This window comes from Zeus faber (assembly GCF_960531495.2).
Source record: "Zeus faber genome assembly, chromosome: 16".
NCBI lineage: Eukaryota > Metazoa > Chordata > Actinopteri > Zeiformes > Zeidae > Zeus > Zeus faber.
The window spans coordinates 3355302-3379641 of NC_137202.1; the positions used below are offsets into that span (position 1 = coordinate 3355302).

Consider the following 24340-nt stretch of genomic DNA (forward strand, 5'->3'; position numbering starts at 1 on the left):
AGAAAGACTGTCTGGCCTGAGTCAATCCTTGTAAACTTCATGATGAACCTGAAGTTTTGTCTTTTTCCATTTTTGTTCTGCCTGGTGACTCTCTCTCTAAAGCTGCCTAACAAGCGTTCTATTTCTTCAGGGGGCTTTTTTTTATGTTTTTAGTTTTAACAGGCGCAATGTTATCAATGATATTTTGTATTATGGGGTTGAAGTTGTTAACAGGATCCTCAGTTGATGATGCCATGAACAGCGGTAACACATTTACAATTCTGTTAAAGCTTTCATTGGTATTATTGTTAATGATACGTTTTTTAATTGTTCAATGAGTGCAACTGTGCCATTTCTGTCCAGCCAAGGCTCAGTCAGTAGAGAGAAATCGAGGTTATGGGTACTTATAAGCTCATTAAGTGAAAATGACTAAATAGTTAGTGACCTGACATTTATTAAAGCCATTTTTATTGTTCTGGGTGCATGGCTTTGCGGCTGACTGAGAGTAGGAGTCCGAACCGGTAGTATATGGTTTAGATTCCTTTATGTTACAGGGAAGTTACGTGATTTCGGTCTATGGTTTATAATTACAGGAATTTGTAAAGCAGAGTGACAGTCATTAATGTCAGTAGAGTGGATCGGACTCACCAAACATCAGCAGTGAACAGAGAATTCAAGATTCAAGATCCAAGATTTTTATTTGTCACATACACGTACGTTCCATGTTCATGGCAAGGAGATGTGCGCCGTGAAAGTTTGGATGTACTCCATCGTGTCTGAAGACGTTTAACGGTTTAAGGATGTGTCAAAGTTGTCCACAAACGGTATGTTGAGGGAGCAGCAGTATCCCTTCAGCCATGTGTGTAGCTGAAGGACAGGCGTGAATTTTACGTCTCCAAAGCTGGGACACAGCAGCGAGCCGGAGACAATAAGCCGGCGATCTGACTGTAGAAGACTGTCAATAAGTTTCATAAAGTCCTCTTTAAGTGTTTTCGATTGTTTGTTCCTGAGATCGTTGGTTCCGACGCGGATGAGAACAGTGGAGGCAGACGGGTTTTGATCCAGCAGCTGTGGGATTTTGGGGTTTGTATCCTGGACGCGGGCACCCGGGTAGCAGAGGGTTTTAGCCACAGGCAGGGTGATGTGTCGAACCATGCAGGAGCCAACAATAAGCATGGATGGAGGTCCAGCAGCAGAGGAGTTCCGAGGGACAGCAGCAGCAGCAGCCGAGCCATGAGGGCCCCGTCCTCTTGGAGGCGGCGCAGGCAGGCTGTCCAAATCAGTGGCTGTGAGGCCAAGGCTCTGGGGTGGAGCAGGCTCGGGACTTGGGCCATGGCTCCTCTATCACAGCCCGCGGGGCGTCAGATGGACCCGACTCACCTGCAGTGAGAATGGATCTGGGCCATGGGAGAGTGGATCCTAAGTCCAGTTGTCAGCAGATGTCATTGAGCAGGAGATGTACTTAGCTTTAGCACTAGCGATGGAGGTCAGACGCACAGACAGTTCATCCCTTTTCTTCACATCCTCACACAGGCTATGGACGTCTTTGAAGACCAACTTCTCTAGAGCGCTGAGTCTGTCGACCAGGCACAAACAGTTCCCACAGTCTGTGGAGGTAGGCATCAATGCCGGCATAGTTGGCAATATACTAAGCTAATAGGCTAACTAGCGCTAGCCGAGCGCTAGCCAAGCCAAAGTCCATGTTCCAAAATCCGACAGCGACAACAGAAACAGTTCCAAAAACAGTTCAGGCGAGGGTCAAAGCCAGGAAATAGTTAGGATATCACAATCCGCAAACAATCTGAAATCCATAATCCAAATTCAGGTAAAGTTGGGAAACGATTCAACAAAGTAACGCACATGCAAAGATGTCACCGGAATTGGAAGTGGTAGATCGAGCCCAGTGCCCAACGACTGGAGCCTGAAGCCTGCACCATTAAAACTCCTGTGGGCTCAGATCAAGAGCAGAGAGGTAAAGAAGTGACCTAAAATGGGACTTTAAACTGACTTTTAATCCAGCCGCTGCCCTCGGCTCCGGCCATGCGTCCGCGGTGGTAGAGGTGCGAGCAGCAGAGTGTGACGTGATGTAATGTGAAGCCGGCGCTATAGACGCTCCTCTACAGCCCAGAACGGCCCCAAAGGAAACAAAGCAAAGTGAACATTCCGTAGAGCAATTTGGACATTGCGCTTCAGGAATGAAATGGCATTGGTGCCCCCCCATCAGAGTCCATTCCAGAGATAGAGAGAGGTTCAACTTTCAGTCCAACTTCTTTTCCCTCAGCAATCAACCAATCAACAGACTCCCCCATCTCTTTCCCTCTCTGTCTTCACACGTAACCCACATTATTTTGTTTGATCCAAGCCCCCATGGAGAACTCTTGTCTTCTAAGACCAGGCCATAAATTACAAGACTCACCTGAATGATTTGCATCTGCAATTTCTCTTTGTATTAAGCCTAAGTCTGAATTAATGTGAACCAATGTCAAATCAGTAAGTAATTGAAGTCACGTTATTTCTTCAGATGTTTCTGTGAAAAAGAATCCAACTGACATCAAGATACCAATAATACTATTTAAATGTATTAACTTTCATTTTGCCAGGTTGTCATCTAGTGGCCAACATATAGAAATCACGATAACCACAAAGATTACAATGATCATTGTGAATTATTCAGTTAAGGACGATGATTATTGCCATATATTAGGAGTGTTGAAATTCTGTTTTTATAGTTAGTAATTAGAAATTGTCTTAGTAGTTAGTCATAAATGTTATATTACTGAGAGTTCTGAAAGATGACCGATGTCCATCATGTGTCATGTGTCATGACACATGACACAATTATGTGTTTTCTTATTTTATAAGCTGTATGTAAAATACTGTCACCAGATTTTATGTTTTTAAACCATTAATTGGTTCGAACATAGTGTTGCCTGGAGTGACTTTTGTGCATAAAGTGAAATTACCTTCAATAGTTAAGGAATTATCAGCAACAAGTAAGAAAGGAGGCAGACAAAAACTCTGCGTCATTTTGAGAAGGAGAGACACCCAAACTCCTCCTCCTCAGTCTAGTGGATCAGGTATCGATAGGCGGGACCTCACTCCAGTTTTCTAAGAACTTTTATTGTTATTTTGTTTCAAGTTTTTCAACGTCTTATTTTTAAGTCTTTGTTTTCGGTAAGTTTGCCCGCAATTTAAACTTCCAGACTGATTCAGTTGCCCAGGACCGACTCTGTGAGAATAAATCACGAGCCTTTCCACACCGGTGAATCGTTCCAGTCCGCTCGGGAACTTGAGACTTTTTCCCCAGTACCGTCCACACCGCCGACCACAGATACCCACACAACCCAGCTGAGAATCACCAGCGGACGAGACGAGCTGTAGCGATCGCCCACGACACCACCGACCCGCTTAGTCCACAAGCTCTGGACAGCCCGCTGAGACTCCCCACCACGACTCGATGATTCGTAATGCAAAATGCTTCCAAATCTGCTTCTTGTTAAGGGTTGATGCCAAGTTAAATTAATTTCCCCTTTTAGAGAAGTTAACTGCCATTATGTACCTCATATTATTTTCGATGACAGAGTCACATAACTTCTTGCCTCACCACCTCACATGTCTCTGAGTTCAAGTGTCACCATTCATTTACTTATTTTCTTTATCATTTATTTTCTTTCTCATTTACTTTTTCTCTTCATTTATTTTATTTCATCATTATCACCATTACTTTCACGTTTCATATGTTTTACTATTATTTCATTAATCAAATTAGTTTGCATGAAAAAATCCATCCCATTCATCGGAAAGAACTTCCTTGAGAGGTGAAGACAATGGTAAATGTATCAGCCAAAAGCTCCTCCAATCCTAATGAGACTGATCAGTTATAATTAATATGGTTTATTTGCTGTTCTCCCAGAATTGAGAGCGGTGCCTGGTAAATAAAAGTCTTTTAATATGATAAATGTATAGTTTAATAAACCATATAATACTACATAAATTGATAGCCTTTTGACAAGTGCAATTTTAATTTCTAACATGGTGATAATGCTACAATCATATCACCAAACCTTACTTTAATGTCGCCTCGAATGGCAGCCTCTGTGAATTGGTGTGAATGGTGTCCATCTTTTTTGTGTGAACATTGTTTTTTGCGATCATACTCAAGATTATCATGAGAGAAGAGATCATTAACATCAGGGAATCTTTATATATCTGACTATATCTGTTTTGAATTTCTTTTGGGGGGGGGGGGTGGTATTTTTATATATTTTATCATTTTATTTCATTTTTAATTGTATTTTTTAATGTATTTTTTGCATTTATTTATTCTATTTTTCTGACTATTTATTATATTTTACATTTTTCTTATTTTCTTATATTATCTCAAATATTTTAAACAAAGTTACCCTTTCCTCACAGCAGAAACGTTTGCTGTTCTATTGTAAATAAAAAATAATGAAAGTATTAATAATGAAAACATCTTAAATGTAGTTATTACTTAATATGGCCTGGCCCCGATTCAGCCGTGCCTCCTTATTGAATTATCTTTATTATCGCATTATTATTGATGTTCTGAGCTCACCTCAAGATGTGTTCACCTCAGTTGTTTTTTTTTGGGGGGCGGGGGAACGACTGCAGAGGCAGGCTGAGAGGGAGAACAAAGGCGTACAGTGACACAAAGGATGGAATAACAATGAGTGGTTTTCTGCAGTAGTGAGTGTTTCCACCCTGTACCCAGACCCTGACTACGGTGCAAGTGTGTGTGTGTGTGTGTGTGTGTGTGTGTGTGTGTGTGTGTGTGTGTGTGTGTGTGTGTGTGCGCGCGCAGGGATTATTATCAGGGCCCAGGGAGCATGTTCTGTATATATCATTTCACTAATTACTGTTGCATGGTAAAATTACAATGCAGCAGGGACACACTCATCTCAGATCCAGGGTTTGTGTAAAATATTTTACCAGCTTCCATTGTCAATTACACAGGGAGAGCATGAGAGAACGGGGGGGGGACTTTCCACTGTTCTCTCTTAAAGATACTTTCTGTACAACTGTATCCTGTCATTCCCCTCCTCCCTTCACCGGAGTAAGATGGGTGGATGGTTATTCTTGTGTAAAGTGTTACGATCAGCAAAGGCGGACCCAAACTGAGACAATGGAATTAGGTCATAAGAAAAGGGGCTCATTGTTGGGATAAAAGCGAATGAGGATGGCAGGCAATGCAGACGGTGGAAAGGCGATGGTGGATGGCAAAGCTGAGCAGGACAGGCGGACAAGGGAGTGAGCGTGGCTGGCGGAGGATAAGCTCGGGGGTTTGGTAAGCGAGCAGACGAGCCAGGCAGTCGGACCGGAGGGAAGCAGCCAACCCAAAATTTGGTGTTTATCATCACTAAAAGGCTGGTTAACATACTTATTTCAGCATGAGGACAGGTGACTTTTCCTTATTTGGGGTTGTGAACTTCCATACAAAATACTGACATCCTAATATTTTTGTTTATGTCTATAATCACTTTGATGCCTGCACCCGATTTTGATGCTTCAGCCAGCTTTGACCATCAAGGAGAATAGGCCTTTATGAACTAGCAGCTAGTATTAATAAGAGTCTCTCACCACAAACATAAAGAGCATCCCCCTTTATTTGACTATTATTAATTATTACTAAATATATTTGATCTTAAAAAAGCTTACCAAAGCCTCATTAATAGCACGAGACAGGTTACGGATCTACATTGCGGGAATTGACTCTTTTGCTGTTCGAGCGGGGCAACACAATGACATAAAAAGGTCCCATTCAGCTATTAATCAATCAGAAGAGGAAAAAACGAACAGAAGATTCTCAGTCAATGAAGCCCTCCCTCTCATCTCATCCAAATGCAGACACGGGAGGTTTTAGGAGTTGTTAAAGAAAACCACACTCACACAGAGCACACAGGTCAGGGGGGAGCAGGCTGGGCAGGTGTGACAGACGGGGGGGCGGGGGGGGGGGGGAGTCCGAAATGTCCGAAACTGAGGCCAATGTTGAACATTATTGGGAGTACACTTCTTCATCCTTTGATAAGGAACAACATGCACAGATTGGAAGAGAGGCGATGCTGATGGAATGGAAACCTATGGTCACGAATCTTCCTTATTTCCTCATCTTCCCTGCAAGTCAGGGAAGATGAGGAAATAAGTTGAAAACATCATCACAGTGGTCCCAGGGCCGACCAGAGTTGCAGTTACATGTGCTGATGACATCAAATCTGCCATTGAACTCTTCATACAGCAGTCAGTGGAGGGCATTATTCTGGACAACACAAACCTGGTGCTTTATTTAAATTTAATTTAAAATTTTTAAATTTAAATGTGCTGTCTTGTTATGAAGGACTAATTAAATTAAATCATTCATGTGTTTTGATGTGGGTTACATTTGTCATCATCATGTCGAGGCCACTGGGGCAGCTTGTCATAATGAATGTTTTTGTGCCAAATCTGGCCCTCATCAAATGTAAGACAAACATTACATGTGTAAGATATTAAAAACATGGCAGCAAATTTCAAAAAAGCACGCTCATTATGGCCATCATGGAGTTTGATGAATAATGAGTGCATCTTGTGTGCTTTGAAAATTAAAAACAAGTGGTGTAATATCAAGAGAAACCTGTTCTATGCGGACAAACTAACTGAAATATATGGTGAATCTTGTTATGATAGTCAGTGACATGATGTTCATTTGCATTTATTACTTTTTAGTGAAAGGCATATCTCACAATTTTTAGGTTACTTTTTTAACAGCAGCCATTTCTTGCCAAAACTGTATCCATTGGTTAAACATTTCAAAATAACACAAGGGTAAATACAAAAAGAGCTGTTTTCTGTCCAACACTGCAGGACAGCCACAGGGAAAGAGGCGTGCGAGTTTATCTATTATCCCTGCGAAGGATTCAATCAAGATGCAAAGCGGCTTTATGGCCCGCTGCCGTTTATTTCATAGTGAGAAACTGTCATTGTTTATGAGTAAAACGTTCTATCGAATTTGCAGTTCCTTTATTATTTCCAAGGTTCAAGGCATTTGTTAACATTTTTTCCAAATAACATAAACAACCAACTTCATGCACAATCCAATCACTGAGTAGTAGTTATGGGACAATATAGGAATGCTTGCATTGATGGATAAAGTTCTCTGACATTATCGGAACTGTTCTAAAATGGTCAACTCACCTGGAGTACGAGGTGGACCTTGAAACTCACTTTTGGATAATCATGATCCTTCACATTACAAGGAAAATTCAAATTAAAAAACTACTTTTACTATTTCTAATCATTATCATCATAATAATGGTTTAACAGACAACTTGACTTAGATGTAGGCCTACAGATGTCTCTACTTTTCATCTAATCTTCAAATATATAATTTTTCCGAGTCTCTGTGTCCAGGAAACTCAACGCGTCTTGCGCTCATTCTGCCTTTTCCACTGTTCTGGTGCTAAAGCCTTTACTGACATCTAGCGAGGAAAAGCCGCATGAGGAGACATAAACACACATGGCTGCTAGAGGGCAGTGTTTCCCTTTCCCATGCTAAGCTGCACTGTTGTCTTTCTTCAAAACAGGTTTTAAGCACAATAAAATGTAATGCATTTAATCAAACACACAATTATTAAATTAAACACATTTAATGTGTTGAACAGAAATACTTTTAAGCCTGCACAGTAGTTACTGAACTGTGGTCATGAAGCACTGCTAAGAACGACATTGAGTCAAATACAATTTTGTGCCAAGATTTATTTATACAATTGAAACCACCACATTGAAAGCACCGCTGAAAATGATGCTAAAAAGTAGTGCTACAACACGTATCAAGATTCCAGTTTCCACATTATTACAGCATACATTTTAAATGGTACGTTGGATTTTTGAAAAATGAACAATGAGAAATTGTTCATTTCTCATTGAGCACTGAGAAATTACTATTCGTGACGATTATTCCTCTACTGTTAAGATCGTATTCACCGATCTATCAAGTCAGTCACAATCTCTGTATGTGCATAAAAATGTGATTCTAAAACAAAAAAATGATGGTTTACCTTTGATTAAAAGTGATTTCAGCAACATTACTGCACTTCTATCAGAGCTGCAGTGGCTGCAAACTGCTGAGTTTTTTTTAATGAAACTTAATACATCTTCATTATCATGTGTCAGGGCGTGTTTTTAAAAGTCCTGACCACTTAGATCACTCTAAAGCTAAGCCCTCTGTGGAGGTAGCTAACTAGTAAACAATGACAGGTATGTTGGAGTGTAATTGCAGCTTAACCCAACAGCTCAAACCACTGCAGGTTGGATTTAAACACAAAATGAAGGATTCACTTATGAATAAATCATAGAATATATACATAGTTGTATTGTAAAACCATAGAATAAATAATAAAAGTCACCGTATTAATATGAGCAAGTCACTGGAAAAACAAACTCAAGATGTAAACTGTTTAAAACATGTATTCCTCTTATGTAGTGGTATATTTCATTGTTATTTTCCTTGTGGTGATCACATAAGAATTCCTAGTTATTACCAGGGATGCAACGGTACAGTGGGCTCATGGTTTGGTATGTAGCAAGGTTTTGGGGCCACGGTAACGGCACTGTTTCGGTATCTTTCTGTTTACGTTTTTTATTTTTTTAATTAAAAAAGTTAAAAAGGTTTTAAAAATGTTTTTATAGTAGTCTGTCACAAATAACTACTCAAACACTGTGCATGTATGACTGTGGGGGAAGGGGGGGGGTGGTTTCAAGTTAATTGGTGGGTTGCGTCGGCAAGACCGGGAGTATGGGCTTCCACCGCCCTGTCACAGCTTATATACCTTGGATCCTGAGGGATAAGCAACCACTGAGGAAGGAGGATATGGTACAACCAAAGGGGCTGGAGAGTAAACGGTGGCGGGATCGTCTCAGGAGAGACCAGAGACAGGGCTGCAGTAAGTAGGAGGTGGTTCCTGTGGAGGACAGCGCACCAGAGCCAACACCCAGCACAGGTACGACTGAGCCCAAGAAGAAGAGCAGCGGCAAGAAGACGACGACAGGGAAGACGAGGCCTAAGACCAGGGCCCAGACAAGGGAAGGGAAGGAGAAAAAGAAGGAGAGAGGAGGAGAACGAGAGCTGCTACCGCAATCTATCATGTTGACCGGAGAACCGGACGTAGTCCAGAAGAAGGAAATTTCACCAGGATGGATGGAAGGATTAGAGGACATTTCCCCAGCGGGATCGCCACTCCAAGTGATGGAGGGGGCGGAGAGGAGTAGTGAGGGCCTCGCAGGCCTATGAAAAAGAACTGTAGGTGGAAACAGCCAAAGCAGGAGGATACCCATCATTGGGAGTTCTGGACTGGGAGTTACCGGACCAGCTGATAGACTTGCCCAGACTTGAGGAGGTGGAGGAAGAGGAAGAAGAAGAGAATAAATGAAATGCATTAATAAAGAAAGATGTCTTGATGTAATAATCTTTAACAATAACAAGAATGATTGAAGCACTTACAATGATGTAACAAACTGTTTATGAATTACTTTATGATATTCTATAATCTACAAGAAACAATTACCGAATGGTAATGATGTACCCATGTAAAGCAAATGGTTTAATATGAGAAAGAAATGTTGTGATTAATGTGATAATGATGTGTAAGGAATAGGGATAGAAATTGTAGATAAAGAAAAAATATATATATACACCAGGGAGGTCTGAAAAAATTGTGTTAATGTATTTACAGTAAAAATATAATTACATGTAATGTGGGGCTTAATGTGGGCTGACCTGGGATGGCAATTTTAGAAGAAAATCTAAAATGTCACGAGGGGGGGTGAGCTGTGGAAAAATACCAAACAAGTCTTTTCTGTAGACACACAGAAAAGAATGGACTTCAATAAGGCATTTATCTCCATAGAAGCATGAGTCACTGATCATGTGCTCCTAAAAGAGAGAAATTGGCAGAAGTTATAAAAAGAGGAGAGCAGAATACATTGGGATTCTTTGCTCCGGAGAAGACAAGACAAGAAGCAAAAGAGGATTACAACGCTGGACCAAGAGGCAACTTGAAGTCTGGGACTTTGTCACTTCAACCCTTCTCTGGAATATTAGGACACTTCAATACCGCAGCGAGCAGTGGTTGTTCAGCTGTAGTGAGGCCTGGGCTCCTTGTACTGGGAGTTGGGCTGTTCTGGAGGAAAAGCCAGTTTGGAGGTTCCTGATCAGATCCTTTGGCTGGCTCCCAATTGAAATTAGGCTAAATTAGAATAGGATAGGGAAAGCAGTCGGGTACGTTTTGATTCTTTTCTTTTTACCCATTTTAATCAGATTGATTTTTTGATCATATCTACACCAATTATTACGATTTGTCTGTATCATGTAAAGACTAATTACCCCTTTGCAACGCTTCAATAAATACTTTACCTGCATTTAAAGTATCAGTTTTAGTTATTATTTTAGTTTAGAGAAACAAGTCTCCTAAGTACCCTTCGTGTAGATGGTAAAAAGTTAGGAGGAGCGCATTGTAGGATCTAAATGGTTAGCCTAGCCCCCATATAGAAACATCTCCTTAGGACAAAAGTATACTTCTTGTTAAATGAAAACCCAGCAACCACACCAACTGGCACTCACTGAGTCTATTTGCTACCTAGACTAAGCGATCTTTAGAATGCTGTACAGTTGTAATACCTGGCAGGCTGGAGATCCGAGCCGTTAGACGGAGGACTAGTCCGGAGTACTGCACGGTGCAATTGCCGGGAGACAGTTGTTAGAATTTGCATAATTTGCTTGATTGGAGGGGAGGTGTCCAGTATAGTGTATAATTAAAATATTAATTGTATTTATTTTTATATATATATATATATATATATATATATATATATATATATATATATATATATATATATATATATATATATATAAACATTTCACAATAAACAAAATAAAATAAAACCAGTACTATTGTTAGTTATTTTTGTGTAGAACAAGTATAAACAGAATTTTTCACACAAAAAAATAAAATAAAATAACATATTGAAATAAAATCTCAGTCAGACCAGTGTTTTTGTGCCTTTGCTTTGTGAACCTGACAGAACTGTGGTTGCGCTCCTTCTCAGCAAGGGCATCTCCCGGCGAGGGAGAGGCATAGACTCTCTTTCTGGTGGCAGGAGACGACAACTTAAACAAAGAAAACATAAAACTGTAAAACTTGGCAAAAAAAAAAAACAAAAAAAAACAAAAAAAAAAAACACAGCTCATCACCCAGCGAGCCTTAATTCATCCATAAGAGCCGTTCAAAAGAACCGGATCGTTTTGTGTTTCTAAGAAATTGAAAAGGCTGCGTAGCTGTTGAAAAAAAAAATAATAATAGACCTCTCGAGTAAAAATGAGAAACGCTGCGCGGCTCAGCGTGGACTCAGGTGGAGCTGCAGCACTGGCGCTGCACCAACGTGCACAGTGGACATTTCTACCGTGATATCGCAATACCAGTTCAGTTCACTTTAGTTTAGTTTATTGTTATTCAAACATGCTAAAAACATGAAGGAACGAAATTCGTTATCTAGGTACATGTGCATATTGAACAGTAGGGGGCGTACCTAACGGTTCGGTAGCATATCGTGTACCGTGCATGTTTTGACTGACGTCTACATCCGGATCTGGGAAAACATTGTATTCCATTTGCTAATAACTTCTGGCAAATAATGTGCACCCAAGAACTGTTAGTAGGAATATGCAGGGTAATCAAATAAAATGAATGAATGAATGAATGAATGACAGTGCAGAATTATTGCGCACAGTACAAGGAATTTGGGCAATAAGGCAGCTCTTGAGAGAGGCATATTGTAAATATCAGGTTATGAAATGACAGGAAGCAATCACTGATATTCATTGTGAGCTGATTTGAAAATGGGCTGATTATCAGATCGACTCCCTGACTCCCATCATGTCCATTTCACGCTGGGGGGGGGGGGGGGGGGGGGGGGGGTGTTACACTTGTTCGAAGACTTTCTTTTCTCTAAATGTCGGCTTCTTCTGATCGATTGAGAGGTTTTTGTTTTTCCTCGGTCACTTGAGGTGGTGGAGATATTTTTTCTTTTTTTTTTTGTGAATGTTCAGCCATATAGACAGTTCACTGACCACAACTAGCTACGCTGCTTCAGAAAAATTCACCGGTTCGCTGCCTTTCACTTCTTGCACGTGCCCGATCTTTACAGTCTTGCCGGGAAGGGCGGACCCCGCCACCAACACGGAAACAGCATATAGAGGAACACATACATAACAAATACATTGAGTGGCTGTTTCTTATAAAGTGCCAGCTAAAAATAAAAAATAATTATCAAATATGGGATTATTAAACAAAATAATCTTACGGATTACCACTTTAATGTGCTTAAAAATGTCCATATTGCTATCAACAGCAGAGCAGAGCCCCCTCTTTGCAGTTTGGTCAAGCAGTGTTTAAAAAACAAACCTGAATGTGTAGTCATGAAGGTTTGACTCTTAACAGACTTTTTTTTTTTTTTGGTCGTTTCAGTGGAGGATGCGGTGGAGGTATCTGTCTGGTTCGCTCTCCGTGACACTCCTCAGCCCGGGGCCTGACCTGCTCAGCCTATCAGAGGTCCCTGTCGGCCCCTGGCTCCTGGAGCGCATCCCCACAGCCCCTCCATCTCCCCTCCCTGCTGGAGCCGGTGTGCGCGGCTCTGGGTTACTATGCGCTCCCACCTCAGAGTCACTGTCCTCTTCTGGATCCATCCCATGAATGCCAGCGGCAGACTCACCGATCCTGAAAAAAAAAAAGAAAAATGCCTTTGTTGGAATAGTAAGTACAGCTTACTTAAAAAAATAACAACAAATAAATAAAATAAAAACATCAAGTTCCATTCAGGTTAGTTCCCTAATGCCATGGGCACACTACATGACTTTCTAAGTCAGATCGCTGTACTTACTGTTCACACTACACAACTTTCTGTCTTGTGATCGAAATCTTGCAGTCTTGTGGTTTCACACTTCATGACTGGTCAGTGACAGGGGGTCACACATTACAATATCTTTCACAAGGAGGAATCCAAGACGAGTCTGCTGGGTCTACAAACATTGTGTCATGAAAACACGCGAAAAGGGCACCAGAAATGACGCGATACTATGTGCGGAACAGGATTATTTATTTTTTGTTATATCCTTGATCACTGCAAAAAAATAAAAAATAAAACAAAAAATAAAATAAATAAAAAAAGGCAGGATTTAAATAAGAAATGTATTAAATTATGTGTGTATTGTGTATGTATAATGTATTAATTAACATCTCTCCATTTCATCCCCGCTTCTCCCCCTGCTCTCATTGGTTGTAGCTCATTGTGTCCACCACGACTTGATCCCAACACGACCAGATATTAAACCTGTTTGATATCTCGTTGCCGTCAGCGAGCCATGGGCAAGCGCTGGGCGAGCAGTCGGATCGCGTTGTGAGCAGTTCACACCACACACTCATCGCTCACGGGAGCGCGCTATGACTTTTCTCCGATCGGGGGCTTTGCTCAGCGATCTCCAAAAACCTGTCAGCGGGCAGAAAATCAGGCCAGATACACGTGGTCTGAACTTGGCATAAGAGAACATAAGAAACTTTGACAGTCTAAAAGATTTACCTAGGCAACTTCCAAAGTTAATGCCAGTCATGTAACCACATGACTTTTAGAAGCCCTTGATATATTCGCTGGGCTTACTCAAGGATGTGTGTACTGTGTACTGTGTACTGTGTGTGTGTGTGTGTGTGTGTGTGTGTGTGTGTGTGTGTGTGTGTGTGTGTGTGTGTGTACGTGCAGCATGCACATCAAATCCCCAGCTCAGGGGTGTTATTCTACCTCAGGTGGTTGAAGGATCTGAGCCAGCGCGAGCCCAGTGCGTCTCTTCCTCCCTCCGTCCTCCTCCCCCGGCGGTGGCTCCGGGCCCTCAGCCCGATGAGGGCCTGAGCCAATTCGGCCTCGTCCCCATCGCCCCAGACCAGCTGGGCCCTCTGCTCCGCATCCTGGTCCCCTGCCGCTCGGAACAGCCTCTGGAGCTGCCACAGGTTCACGCCGCCAAAGATGTTCCCTGTGCCGGCCTTCCGGGTCCTTCTCTCAGCAAGACGCCACAGCGAAGAGGGTCCCGCCACCACGGAGGAGGAGGAGGAGGAGGAGGCGGAGGGTGGCGTCACTGCCTCACTGTCCATCAGCCTCCGCAGGAGAGACACGCAGCAGGAAGCGCCAGACGCTGCCACAACAGAGGGAAAATATCAAGACACTTGAACCTTGATATATTCCTTTTCACAGAATGAACACTAAAATGACAAATATATATTCGGGTGAGATATGTACAATAGGATGAAAATAGATCAGATACATGAATCGTTGATGTACAAAACAATAAGCGTATAATACATAAATTAAAATATACATACGGAGTAGTCACCTAAAACATCAGGTGGGAATGGGCTGCCAGCGAGCTTACAGTGTTCTGCCCTCATTCTTTAATCCTACTTTAGGAGATAGCAGGGGAGCGGTGCTTTAAAACCTGTTTGCAGAGGGTAACCTCTTCTCTTTTTAATGGGATAATTGGGACTGAAAGGTATCAGAGCTGTGGCTGAAGCTTTCATACACTGACAAACTCAGTACTCCTGGGCCCAAAATAAGTCTCCAAAAATGTAAATGGTGGACATTTCATGGGTTACAGTTATCACTGACGTTAGTTGACAACTAAGTTATTGCAAGTGTGAGAAAAATAACTAAAAAAAGGACTTAAACACATATTCATTGACAACCAACTAAATTCATGTATATAAAAGGCCTTTCTCTGAATGCGCATAAACGGCAAAGTTTAAAGATGCTCGGGAATAATTAACACATTTATCAATCAATGCATTTACTTTATTTGGCTTCGGTGTCCAGGTAAGCACAAAATAAACACCATATTAAATAAATCGGGACAAAATAAATAGCAGCGCTATCTGTTAATAACGACTGATTTAAGCCCTCTGGTGTTTTTTGGAACGCATATAACACGAATTTAAAACCAAACGTCTCGGCCGACAGACGCTTATCAATGATTAACCATTACTTTTGTTTACCTTTTCAACCGACTGTGCCGGTCTGAATGTAGGTCAAAGAGCAGCCAGCTTCCAGTGCAGCCCCATACACATCCCATGACATGCATGCGAAGTCTGCTTACCCAAAACACAGCTGCTTTGTCCGATGCGCTTCCTACAACACGTCCCTCTGCCGCTCCGTGTGTGCATCGGCGGTTGGCTTTCATACAAAACAAAACGAAGAAAGAACCGGTTAGGGAAGGCAGAAGAGCGGCGTTCCTTGGCCGCGGCCCGCGCTTTGTCTGCCCGCTGACCCACCGCGAGTTTCCAGCCCTGAGCCGATTTCCCGTTGACGTCCCCGTTGCTGGGAAGCGACCAATCGGCAAAGAGCACTCATACTGTCCCGCCCCCTGGGACGAGCGAGGCCTCGCCTTCGACCAATGGAAGAGGCGTTTAAGTTAGAGGAGGCCCATGCGCCCCCCCCGGTCAGTAAAACCCATTGACGTCAACGGCGCTGGCTCGGAGGTCCGCGCGAGGCGCGTGTCAACCGTGAGAGCGTCAGTTTGGACGCGGATCAGGGATGAGGGAGCGAGGTGTTTGTGCGAGGCCACGTTGGCGGGGGGTTGGAAGGCAGGGCGCTCTGACTCAAACAGCTTTCTGACAAACACTTCCACCCCCCCCCACCCCCCAAACCTCTGCTCCGGACTAGATTGCGCGGCGTGAGGGGTTCATTGTCACCTCCGTCCAATAGTCACAACTGGGAAATAACTATGTCTTGATGAATGAAAAAAAATTAAGGGTTATAAAACCCGAGACAGACAGACGCGTCTTTTATCCAATGTCTGGTAATAAAACTAGTAGAAATTAAATAAACAGAATGTCTGCTTTAGTTAAAACATTGACCCTTACATACGTTTTTTTTTTTAAATAATTATGAACAATGGCAGGTTGTTCAACTGTTGACGTATTTGCAACAGGTTTTGGCCTTTCACGCCAATAAACCACAAGAATTTGACTTTAGAGAGAAAATGACGCAGGCAGTGAGAGAGAGAGAGACTTGATATTTAAGAGAGAAAGAAGTGTGTGTGTGTGTGTGTGTGTGTGTGTGTGTGTGTGTGTGTGTGTGTGTGTGTGTGTGTGTGTGTGTGTGTGTGTGTGTGTGTGTGTGTTGTTTCCGTTCACATTTAAGTTAGAATATGGACTAGACTGTTAACGGTTTGGCAACGGTTGATACCTCAAAATAAGTAAAAGGAAAATGATTAATTAAACCAACGGACAAACAACCGTAGTAACCGTCTCTATTTTAGTCTATCTTTACTAGTCTCTTTACACATTAAATGACTAACTATTGTTGTTTTTGGTGATGTTGACTAGTTGTTAAGTACACATATGAGTGTACTTATCATACTGCACTAACACGCTAAAAATATATGTGACTAATAACACAACTTTGTTTCTTATTTCTTACAGCGATCATGCACTTCAATTCCTGGTTGCTGGCCTCTAACTAACTTAACCTCCTAATTCCCTCTGGTGGTCGCCGAGGCGCTCCGTGTCCTCGGCAGAAACCAGTGGTTTCGTTGATTACATTAAATGTAAATACCGACGAACGGCCCAACATTGTACAGCAGTCTGTGCGGCGTCAGCTGGCGTAGGCGACGCCGCCCCTTTAACAACAAACCGATATTGTCGCTGCTCTGTGACGTCCGATGAGCGATGTGCTTGATTTATCATCACTCGTGTTTCCCGGCGGGCGGTGTCACAGCTTTCCCCGGCAGCTGTGACTCTTGCGGAGTTATGCGCTCACTTGTGTAAGGTCAATGAAACGAGCGCTACCGCCTGTCCCGCCACTTCCGTTCAATTCAGCCAACGGGCTAGGAATTGTAGTGTTTTGTAAATGCATTTGTAGTTCTATTGAGACTGGTGTTTCAGCTGCCACCGTGTTGTAAGCATCGTGCACTGAATGCTTACGTTGTCATACATTTTGTTGATATTGAGGTTTATAGTTGATGTCATTTTTTAGGTTTATTGTATATTGGCAAATTGTTCTATTTTTCTACTTTTTTGGGGTTATTGCGTTTAGTTTTTGTTTTTCTATATATTATTACTTTATTATAATTGTCTATTATTTTGATGTGTGCTTCTGTAAACACAGCAATGTTGCTGCTAAGATTTGCTTTGGTTAAATATAAAATATGAAAAAAAAGTGAACAGCGGTGAATGTGCTGAATATTTCACTAGGACGTGTTTTGAGTCAGTAAAGTCTAAAACAAGTCTAAACAGTCTAAAAATGTGTAAAACAAAGTCTAAACAGTTATCGAGAATTAATTGAGACTGTTTGTTAAAAGAAAAACTACTACTACCACTACTAGTAGTGGTACATATACTTGTCAGATTACTACTGCTAGTTTATAGTTTTTTAGTTTATAGTAGTATAAGGAAGCACCGAGGTTTCCTTACACTACTATAAACAAATACTATTTCATGCCAAAGAGTCATTAATATCCAACAAACAAAATGGAAATGAAAAGAGTGGTTCAAATCAGACTGCATTGCCATATTAATTCTTTTGTAATGTATCTACTGTTGTAGCGAAGGGCGCGGGCCTCTCACTCACTGCAGCTCTACAGGCATTCTGTTGCTACTGACAACAGCTTGTGTTATGTTTCTACCGTACTGCAGATAAACCTGAAAACATATCCTCATGTTGCCCGAGAGCAAGTTACTTCCCTTTCACAGAGAGGATTGTTTTATATGATCTGTTTGGACTTTGGAAATATTTAAGTAATGCATACAATACAAATGTGATATTTCATCGCTCCTTTTCAGATGCATATTGATTTTGTGTGTGTGTGTGTGTGTGTGTGTGTGTGTGTGTGTGTACGTGCGTGCGTGCGTGCGGGCGTGCGTGCGTGTGTGTGTGTGTGTGTGTGCGTGTGAAGAATTGGCTGGCTATTTATTTTGTTTCTTATCAATTGTTTTTGAACCGCCTGGAATAAATAATAATCATATGTCATTCAATCAATGTTTTAGATGTTGAAATTGTCTTTTTATAGACTCTTGGGGCCATTTATTCAATGTTCAGATGTCTTCATTTGCAAATTAAAAAAATAATGCACACCCTTTTGGCAAAGGCCTCTGCTCAATTAATTAATATAAAGTTGAAATGTAGTTATAGTGTTGATATAATTCTTTACTTTTGCAATTTCTTCGGCAATGTAAAGTATATATCACACGCAAATAAAGCCTTTTGCGTTGAAGTGAGAGAGATGGAGGATGGACGGAGGATGGACGGAGGATGGATGTAGAATGGATGGAGGATGGAGGAGGAGGAGCAGGGGTTGGGTTACAGGCCTCTCTGCAAGACAAACAGCGCAATCGGAGGAAACGGAAAAGACGAAACATACAAGAAGAGATTTCAAACCCGGGTCGGAGGAAGGAACACGGAGTTCCTCCGAAGCCCCCTTCCACACTCACACCACAAAAACTTTTTTCTAAAGTTTTTACTTTATTTCTCTCTCCTTCTCCGGCTGCGCGCAGCTGCCTGGGCACAAAGCATCCGCCCTGTTTGTTTGGAAGGGGGGGGGAGAGAGAGAGGAACCGACGAGACGAGACCGGGGACCCGGGGGAGCGAGATGCCGCCGCCGCCGCCGCCCCACGTCCCGCAGCCGCCGCCACACGCTCCGCAGCCGCCGCCCCAGGTGAGGAAGACCTCGTTGCGCTTTCTCAGGAGCTTCTGGGGCATCGCCCGCGTCCTGCAGCTCGTCCTCGGCGCCGGCCTGTGGGTCACCATCGCCGCCAACAAATACGAGGGCTCCATCCACTTCGTGCTGTTCGTGGCGGTGCTGTTCTGGCTGCTCACGCTTGCCGCCTTCCTCGTCACCCTCCTGGGCAAGCAGGACCTGGTGCCAGCGGTGGGAGGGGAGCGCTGGCTGCTCACCAACCTGCTGCACGACGCCGCCGCCGCGGCGCTCTACCTGCCGGCCGTCGGCGTGATGATCCACAAGACGGAGCGCAACGCGTACTGCAACCTGGAGCAGTACCAGCACTTCTGCCTCTACAAGGTCTACTTCACCGCCGCCGTGTTCGCCTGCCTGGGGGCCGTGGCCTACCTCCTGTCCACCGTCTACGGGGGGTGTCGGAAGTGCAGGGGAGAGCGGACTGTGGCGTGAGAGGCCCGGGCGCGCACAGGAGGGGAGGAGGGAGGGGGAGTGAGAATTGGGGGAATAAGGAGGTGAGGGGTTGGTTTTTTTTGTCCTCCCCTCAGAAGATGTGCTGTAGGGGGGGTGGGTGACATGACAGTCCTTCTGACGGTACGAAAGAAAGAAAGAAAGAAAGAAAGAAAGAAAGAAAGAAACCCCAAGTGTAGATCTGACAGTCTCCTCATCATAACTCCATAACAACTTAAAAAAAAGACGTTAAAAAACGTTGAAATACCCTGACACAAATTGACTATATAATTAAAGAAATGCCATTTCTATGCGAGTGAAACTGTAAAAGTGATCATCATTTACCAGGATAATGGGGAATCAGATATCTAGATATTTGCTTTTTAAATGTAATGGATCAAAAGTGAAAAGTGTCCGGAACTGAATGTACTTAAGTCAGTGCAGATTGTTGAGAAACTTTCTGTACTGTACAGTAAATAAGTGCTTGGACTCTGTCGCCTTCCACCACTGTAGTTAAGCCTGCGCCCCAGACATTACTTTTTGAATTTGTTTTTATAATTTAATGTCATGCATTATTTTCACTTGCAAATGAAAGTTTATATTTTTACCTTTTCTATTGTATTTTATTTACGTGTGTTTGTATGAAAGCAAGCTGTACTGAACAATTATATAATTATAGTGTGACTGGCTAGTAGAAACCTTCTAACCAGCTTTGTTATTTTTTATTTTTCTAATATATTTTTATGGGTGGAAAATAGGACATACATAGGTTCAGTGTTCAATTTTTCCAGTGGTTTTTTTTTCTATTTTTAAATACAAACAAAAAACAATAACAGCTTTGTTATTGTTGTGTCTCCATTACACTGTGCCTGGCATGATCATTTCATCAGGGGCCTTTTTATGTTTGGGTGCTGTATGCTGAACCAAAACTATCAATGCTATTGGTGCTAGTAGACTATTAAAAAAAATAGATATTCAAAGTGTTCTTATTGTAAAATCAGATACATACAAATAAATAAAGCAGTCAATGACCGTTGGTGATGGTGTTAATTGGCCAAAATGTTGTTCCACAGTATGACTCAAATCACAGAAATGCATCAGCATCTTGTCTATCTGTCTGGAAGTTAGAGGTCTAGTTTTTAAAGGGCTGCTGTGGTCCTGGTACTGATTGTGTTGATCCTGGTTGAAATGAAACACAGATTCATGAGTCAGAATTGGAGCCCCCAGGAATCAAAAGAGATTTAAAAAAAAAAAAGAAGCTGTAACCAATCAGCAGGAAACATTTAAGTGCAACTTCCCACGTAAACAAATTGAGCTTATCTAGCTATCTGTGGGGTCTCTAAGCTGTAATTTTGAGTGGTAAACATGGATGAAAGAGGCACTCTTAGAAAGGGAAACAATGTGTACACTGTGTGTGTGTGAGAGAGAGAGAGAGAGAGAGAGAGAGAGAGAGAGAGCTCTACACGTTGTCTTGTGTACTGTTATGTGCATGACATGATGAACTTATGAGAGAAGGGGTGTGCTGTTACCGGAACACTGCTGGGGAGCTGGAGTTGAAGAGGATGCCAACTAGATGATTCATTGCCTTTCTATTCCAGAAAACATGCGGTTACTCAGAGAGCTTAGAAAGAACCCAAAGCCCAATCTACAGTACGGTGTGTCATGGTTCCCGTCATATCGACTCAGCAAGAAGCTTAGTATATATATATATAGAATAGTGTGTGCGCCCCCCCCCCACACACACACACTTACACAAGCTCTCCTCAGAAGTAAAGAAACAGTCATTGTTTTAAAAGTCAGTGTGTTGCAGTGGATTCCAACCTATTCACCCAAAATTTGCTTTCAACTAATTTGTCTACAGGTTTTCTCTAACTTCTTTCAGAATGTGATGTATTAAGAGGAGTAATATGTTGTAAGAATGACCAATAGCAAAGGATGAATGCAGATGGAGGGGCAAGGCATCATGGTCTGTGTGACCAGCTGGACACGGGGGTGAAGGGCTCTACAGATGAAATGGTGGTGGGGCTAATGTTGAACAGCTGCCGTGCTGGGACATAAATCCAGTACTTCTGAGAGCCCCCGCCCCCTGTAGCCCCCATTTGAAGTGTTGACCCGTCCACGTGTCGGTGCCTGTGGAAAAAACTGCCCCTGTATCTGACCAAACAAAGTCAGTGCACAACAGCTCTGTGTTATGTCGGTCCCTGAATGTTTTACCCTGATTCATGATTCATGGCTCATGACGTGTACAATTAGATCAAGGAAAACGGCCCGTTGCAACCCCGAGGGGATGTTTTCTAGCTTTTTCCAATTCCCTTTGAATGAATGCACAGTTTGTTCATCCAACATGTAGATGCAAATAGCAATTTACTTCTCTGCGTGAATGACCAGAGAATCTGGGCAGGTTCACTGCAACATAGGTAATACCATGAGTTTGGAAGCGGTGTTATCTGGTAATGCCATTAACTGGGTGTGAGAACCACAATAGTGATGTCGTGTTTTATTCATGTTATTCCAAAGAAAGCCCAGGAAAGGCCAGAAAGACAAAAATTAATGCCAGAACTGGGTATAAGGGCACTTAAGCCCATACGAGGCTTGAAACACTGGAGGGCCAAACCTGTGATATTTATTTTAGCCACTCAAGTAAAAATACATTTCCTGCATGTACCCTCCACCCTCCTGCGAGAGAACCAGCATGTTCCCACAGCTATTACCCCTCCAAATGCTTTCTCTGGCCTTCCCTCAAAGAACAGCATTGCACGCACGCAGGAATGCACGCGCACACGCGCACGCACGCGCACACACGACACACACACACGCATGCACGCACGCACGCACACACACACACACACACACACACACACACAGCCTCCTTGCGCTGATGTCAATTAGCCAAAGAACTCAGAGATATGTGTGCCAGGAAAGCTGAAAATGGGATCTGAGGACAGAACAGGACACAATGACAAACAATCAGGACATGGGCCATTTTCATGAAACCACCATAAAACATGTTTGAAGTGAAAGTGAATTGATACACATATTGACAGAGAATGTGAAATAATATAATAAAATATCAAGCACAAACCATCGAAAAAAAAACCCATTCAAATAATATAATAATTAACAACAACTAAGTGGGCCCAGAGAAGGCATTGTGTTCTTTAAGATTTCAATTAATTATTTCAATTCTCTGTGAATGTGTGAACAATTTATTTGGGACATGTTTTATAGTGGTTTCATGAGAATGACCCTTATCGTATTCCTTTCTCAATCACTACTTACAGTAAGTTTTAATACTCTGTAGGATACTTTGCCCCGCTCCTAAAAGGGTTTGAGTTCAGCATCCCATGATTAATCTTTTCATTGGGTATGGGTGTAGATGCATCTCACTACATTTAAATGGGACAGGACAGAAAGGCAACATTTGGGACCAAGCACCAGATGATATTAGGAGGAGGAGGAGGGGGAGGAGTAGTAGTAGTAGTAGTAGTAGTAGTAGTGGTGTTGGGGGGAGTAGAAGTAGTAGGAGTAGGAGTAGTAGTGGTAAAAGTAGTAGTAGGAGTAGTAGTTGTAGTAGTAGTAGTGGTAGTGGTAGGAGTAGTAGTAGTCATATTAGTAGTAGTAGTAGTATTAGTAGTAGTGGAAGTAGTAGGAGTAGTACTAGAAGTAGTTGTAGTCATTATAGGAGTAGTAGTATTAATGGTAGGGGTAGTAGTAGGAGAAATAGTAGTATTAGTGGTAGGGGTAGTAGGAGTAGTAGTAGTAGTAGTGGTAGAAGTAGTAGTAGGAGGAGGAGGAGTAGTAGGAGTAGTAGTAGTAGTAGTGGTAGGAGTAGGAGTAGTACTCATAGTCCTAGTAGTAGTAGTAGTAGTAGTAGTAGTCGTAGTAGTAGGAGTAGTAGTAGCAGTAGCAGTAGCAGTAGTAGTAGTGGTAGGAGTAGTAGTAGTAGTAGAAGTAGTAGTAGTATAGTGTTGATACTGGCTGTGTTGTTTCTTATCAGCAAATACGCTGTATCTCTGTCTGGTGTCCAAACTGATGTCGTTTTAAAGATGACGATTGAGTGAACTGTGAATATGTAATTGTATAATCAGGGGTAATTTTGTGTCTGCCTCAGAAGGAGCCCCATAATAAATCCTACATTTCTATTCGCTGCCTCAGTGTCAGCAATCAGGCGATCCACCCTGAGGCTCGTGGCTGAATCAGTGGCATGTAGGATGATATTCCATTCCAATTAACAGGCTGTGGCTGTGTGCAACCGATGTTTCCGTCCCAAAGAAACCCAATTCATCACGTACAACCTGTCATCGGCTCCAGTAAAACTCCTGTTTAGGCAGCGCCTAAAACTGCAGCCACCCAGGTTCTGACGCAACCCCCCCCCCCAAGATCTCCACCTCCCCTTTCGAGTAGGCTCTGCCTGCTGTTAAACAGCCTTTTAACCACTTCTCCCCTGGACCGACGGTTAGGCAGGCGCACACACACGCACACACACACACACACACGCACACACACGCACACACACACACATGCACGCACTAGTTAACCACACTTTCATCAGACTGCTGAGATGCACATTCCACTGCAAGGGAAGGGAGACAGGGTGGGGAAGCAGGCGGAAAGCGACAGCAAGAACAAGTGACCGACTGTGAGGTGAGAAACCGGGGAGGGGACGCAGGCAAAAAGTTCTGATCCACCGAGCAGCACGTGTCACTGGTTATGTCACTTCTTTCTGGGGAATGAATTGTTGCAGTGTTTAGGGGTGATATAGCCGCTCATGTTCATGGACTCTCCACCCTCGTTCCCTGACAGGACGGGGGCGGAGCTGCCAAAGCCACATCTGCTCTGGCTGTTTTACAGCCCAGACAATCTTTTTGAATGGGGACTGTGTTCCAGTGTGTGTGTGTGTGTGTGTGTGTGTGTGCATCAGGGGTCAACACAGCCACTGGTGGGATGTTAAGGATGCTATGTATATAGAAACAGGAAAATACCACATCACCAGACACAGTCAGTTAGAATGGGCCGTCATTCATCCACACGATCCCATCTGCCATTTCCGCTTCTTCCCTTTGAATGTCGAACGGCTTCTGTGATTCTTTCTGTTTGGCTGTCACTCGGCTAGGAATGTTGCATGCTTTCCAAACGAGTGTGAAGCCTGGT

At 42.7% G+C, this 24340-nt stretch overlaps 2 protein-coding genes across 3 annotated transcripts; one reads left to right on the forward strand and one right to left on the reverse strand.

The window, feature by feature from the left end:
• Positions 1–12324: 12324 nt before the first annotated feature.
• On the reverse strand, positions 12325–16630 carry avpi1 (arginine vasopressin induced 1). 2 transcript variants are annotated; one of them, XM_080017264.1, is made up of 4 exons: positions 16489–16630; positions 15164–15240; positions 13822–14209; positions 12325–12746 (listed from the first exon to the last, which is right to left on the reverse strand). In XM_080017264.1, the coding sequence occupies exons 2-4, from the start codon at positions 15228–15230 to the stop codon at positions 12494–12496; spliced, it is 708 nt and encodes a 235-aa protein (XP_079873390.1). In that variant the 5' UTR covers positions 15231–15240; positions 16489–16630; the 3' UTR covers positions 12325–12493. The 2 variants fall into 2 exon arrangements, with proteins under 2 accessions (XP_079873390.1, XP_079873389.1); XM_080017263.1 differs by lacking the exon at positions 16489–16630 and having other exon boundaries at positions 15164–15289.
• A 1747-nt stretch (positions 16631–18377) lies between these two features.
• marveld1 (MARVEL domain containing 1) lies at positions 18378–20222 on the forward strand. The gene has a single exon (XM_080016736.1). It carries the CDS (start codon positions 18656–18658, stop codon positions 19190–19192), a length of 537 nt encoding a protein of 178 aa, XP_079872862.1. The 5' UTR covers positions 18378–18655; the 3' UTR covers positions 19193–20222.
• The last annotated feature ends 4118 nt before the right edge of the window (positions 20223–24340 follow it).

Coding starts and splice junctions, on each gene's coding strand:
- avpi1 (XM_080017264.1), bottom strand. CDS start 15,230: ATGCACACACGGAGCGGCAGAGGGACGTGTTGTAGGAAGCGCATCGGA. Junction 14,210..15,163: donor ACAAAGCAGCTGTGTTTTGG/GTAAGCAGACTT, acceptor CTGTTGTGGCAG/CGTCTGGCGCTTCCTGCTGC. Junction 12,747..13,821: donor AGATCCTTCAACCACCTGAG/GTAGAATAACAC, acceptor TTTTTTTTTCAG/GATCGGTGAGTCTGCCGCTG.
- marveld1 (XM_080016736.1), top strand. CDS start 18,656: ATGCCGCCGCCGCCGCCGCCCCACGTCCCGCAGCCGCCGCCACACGCT.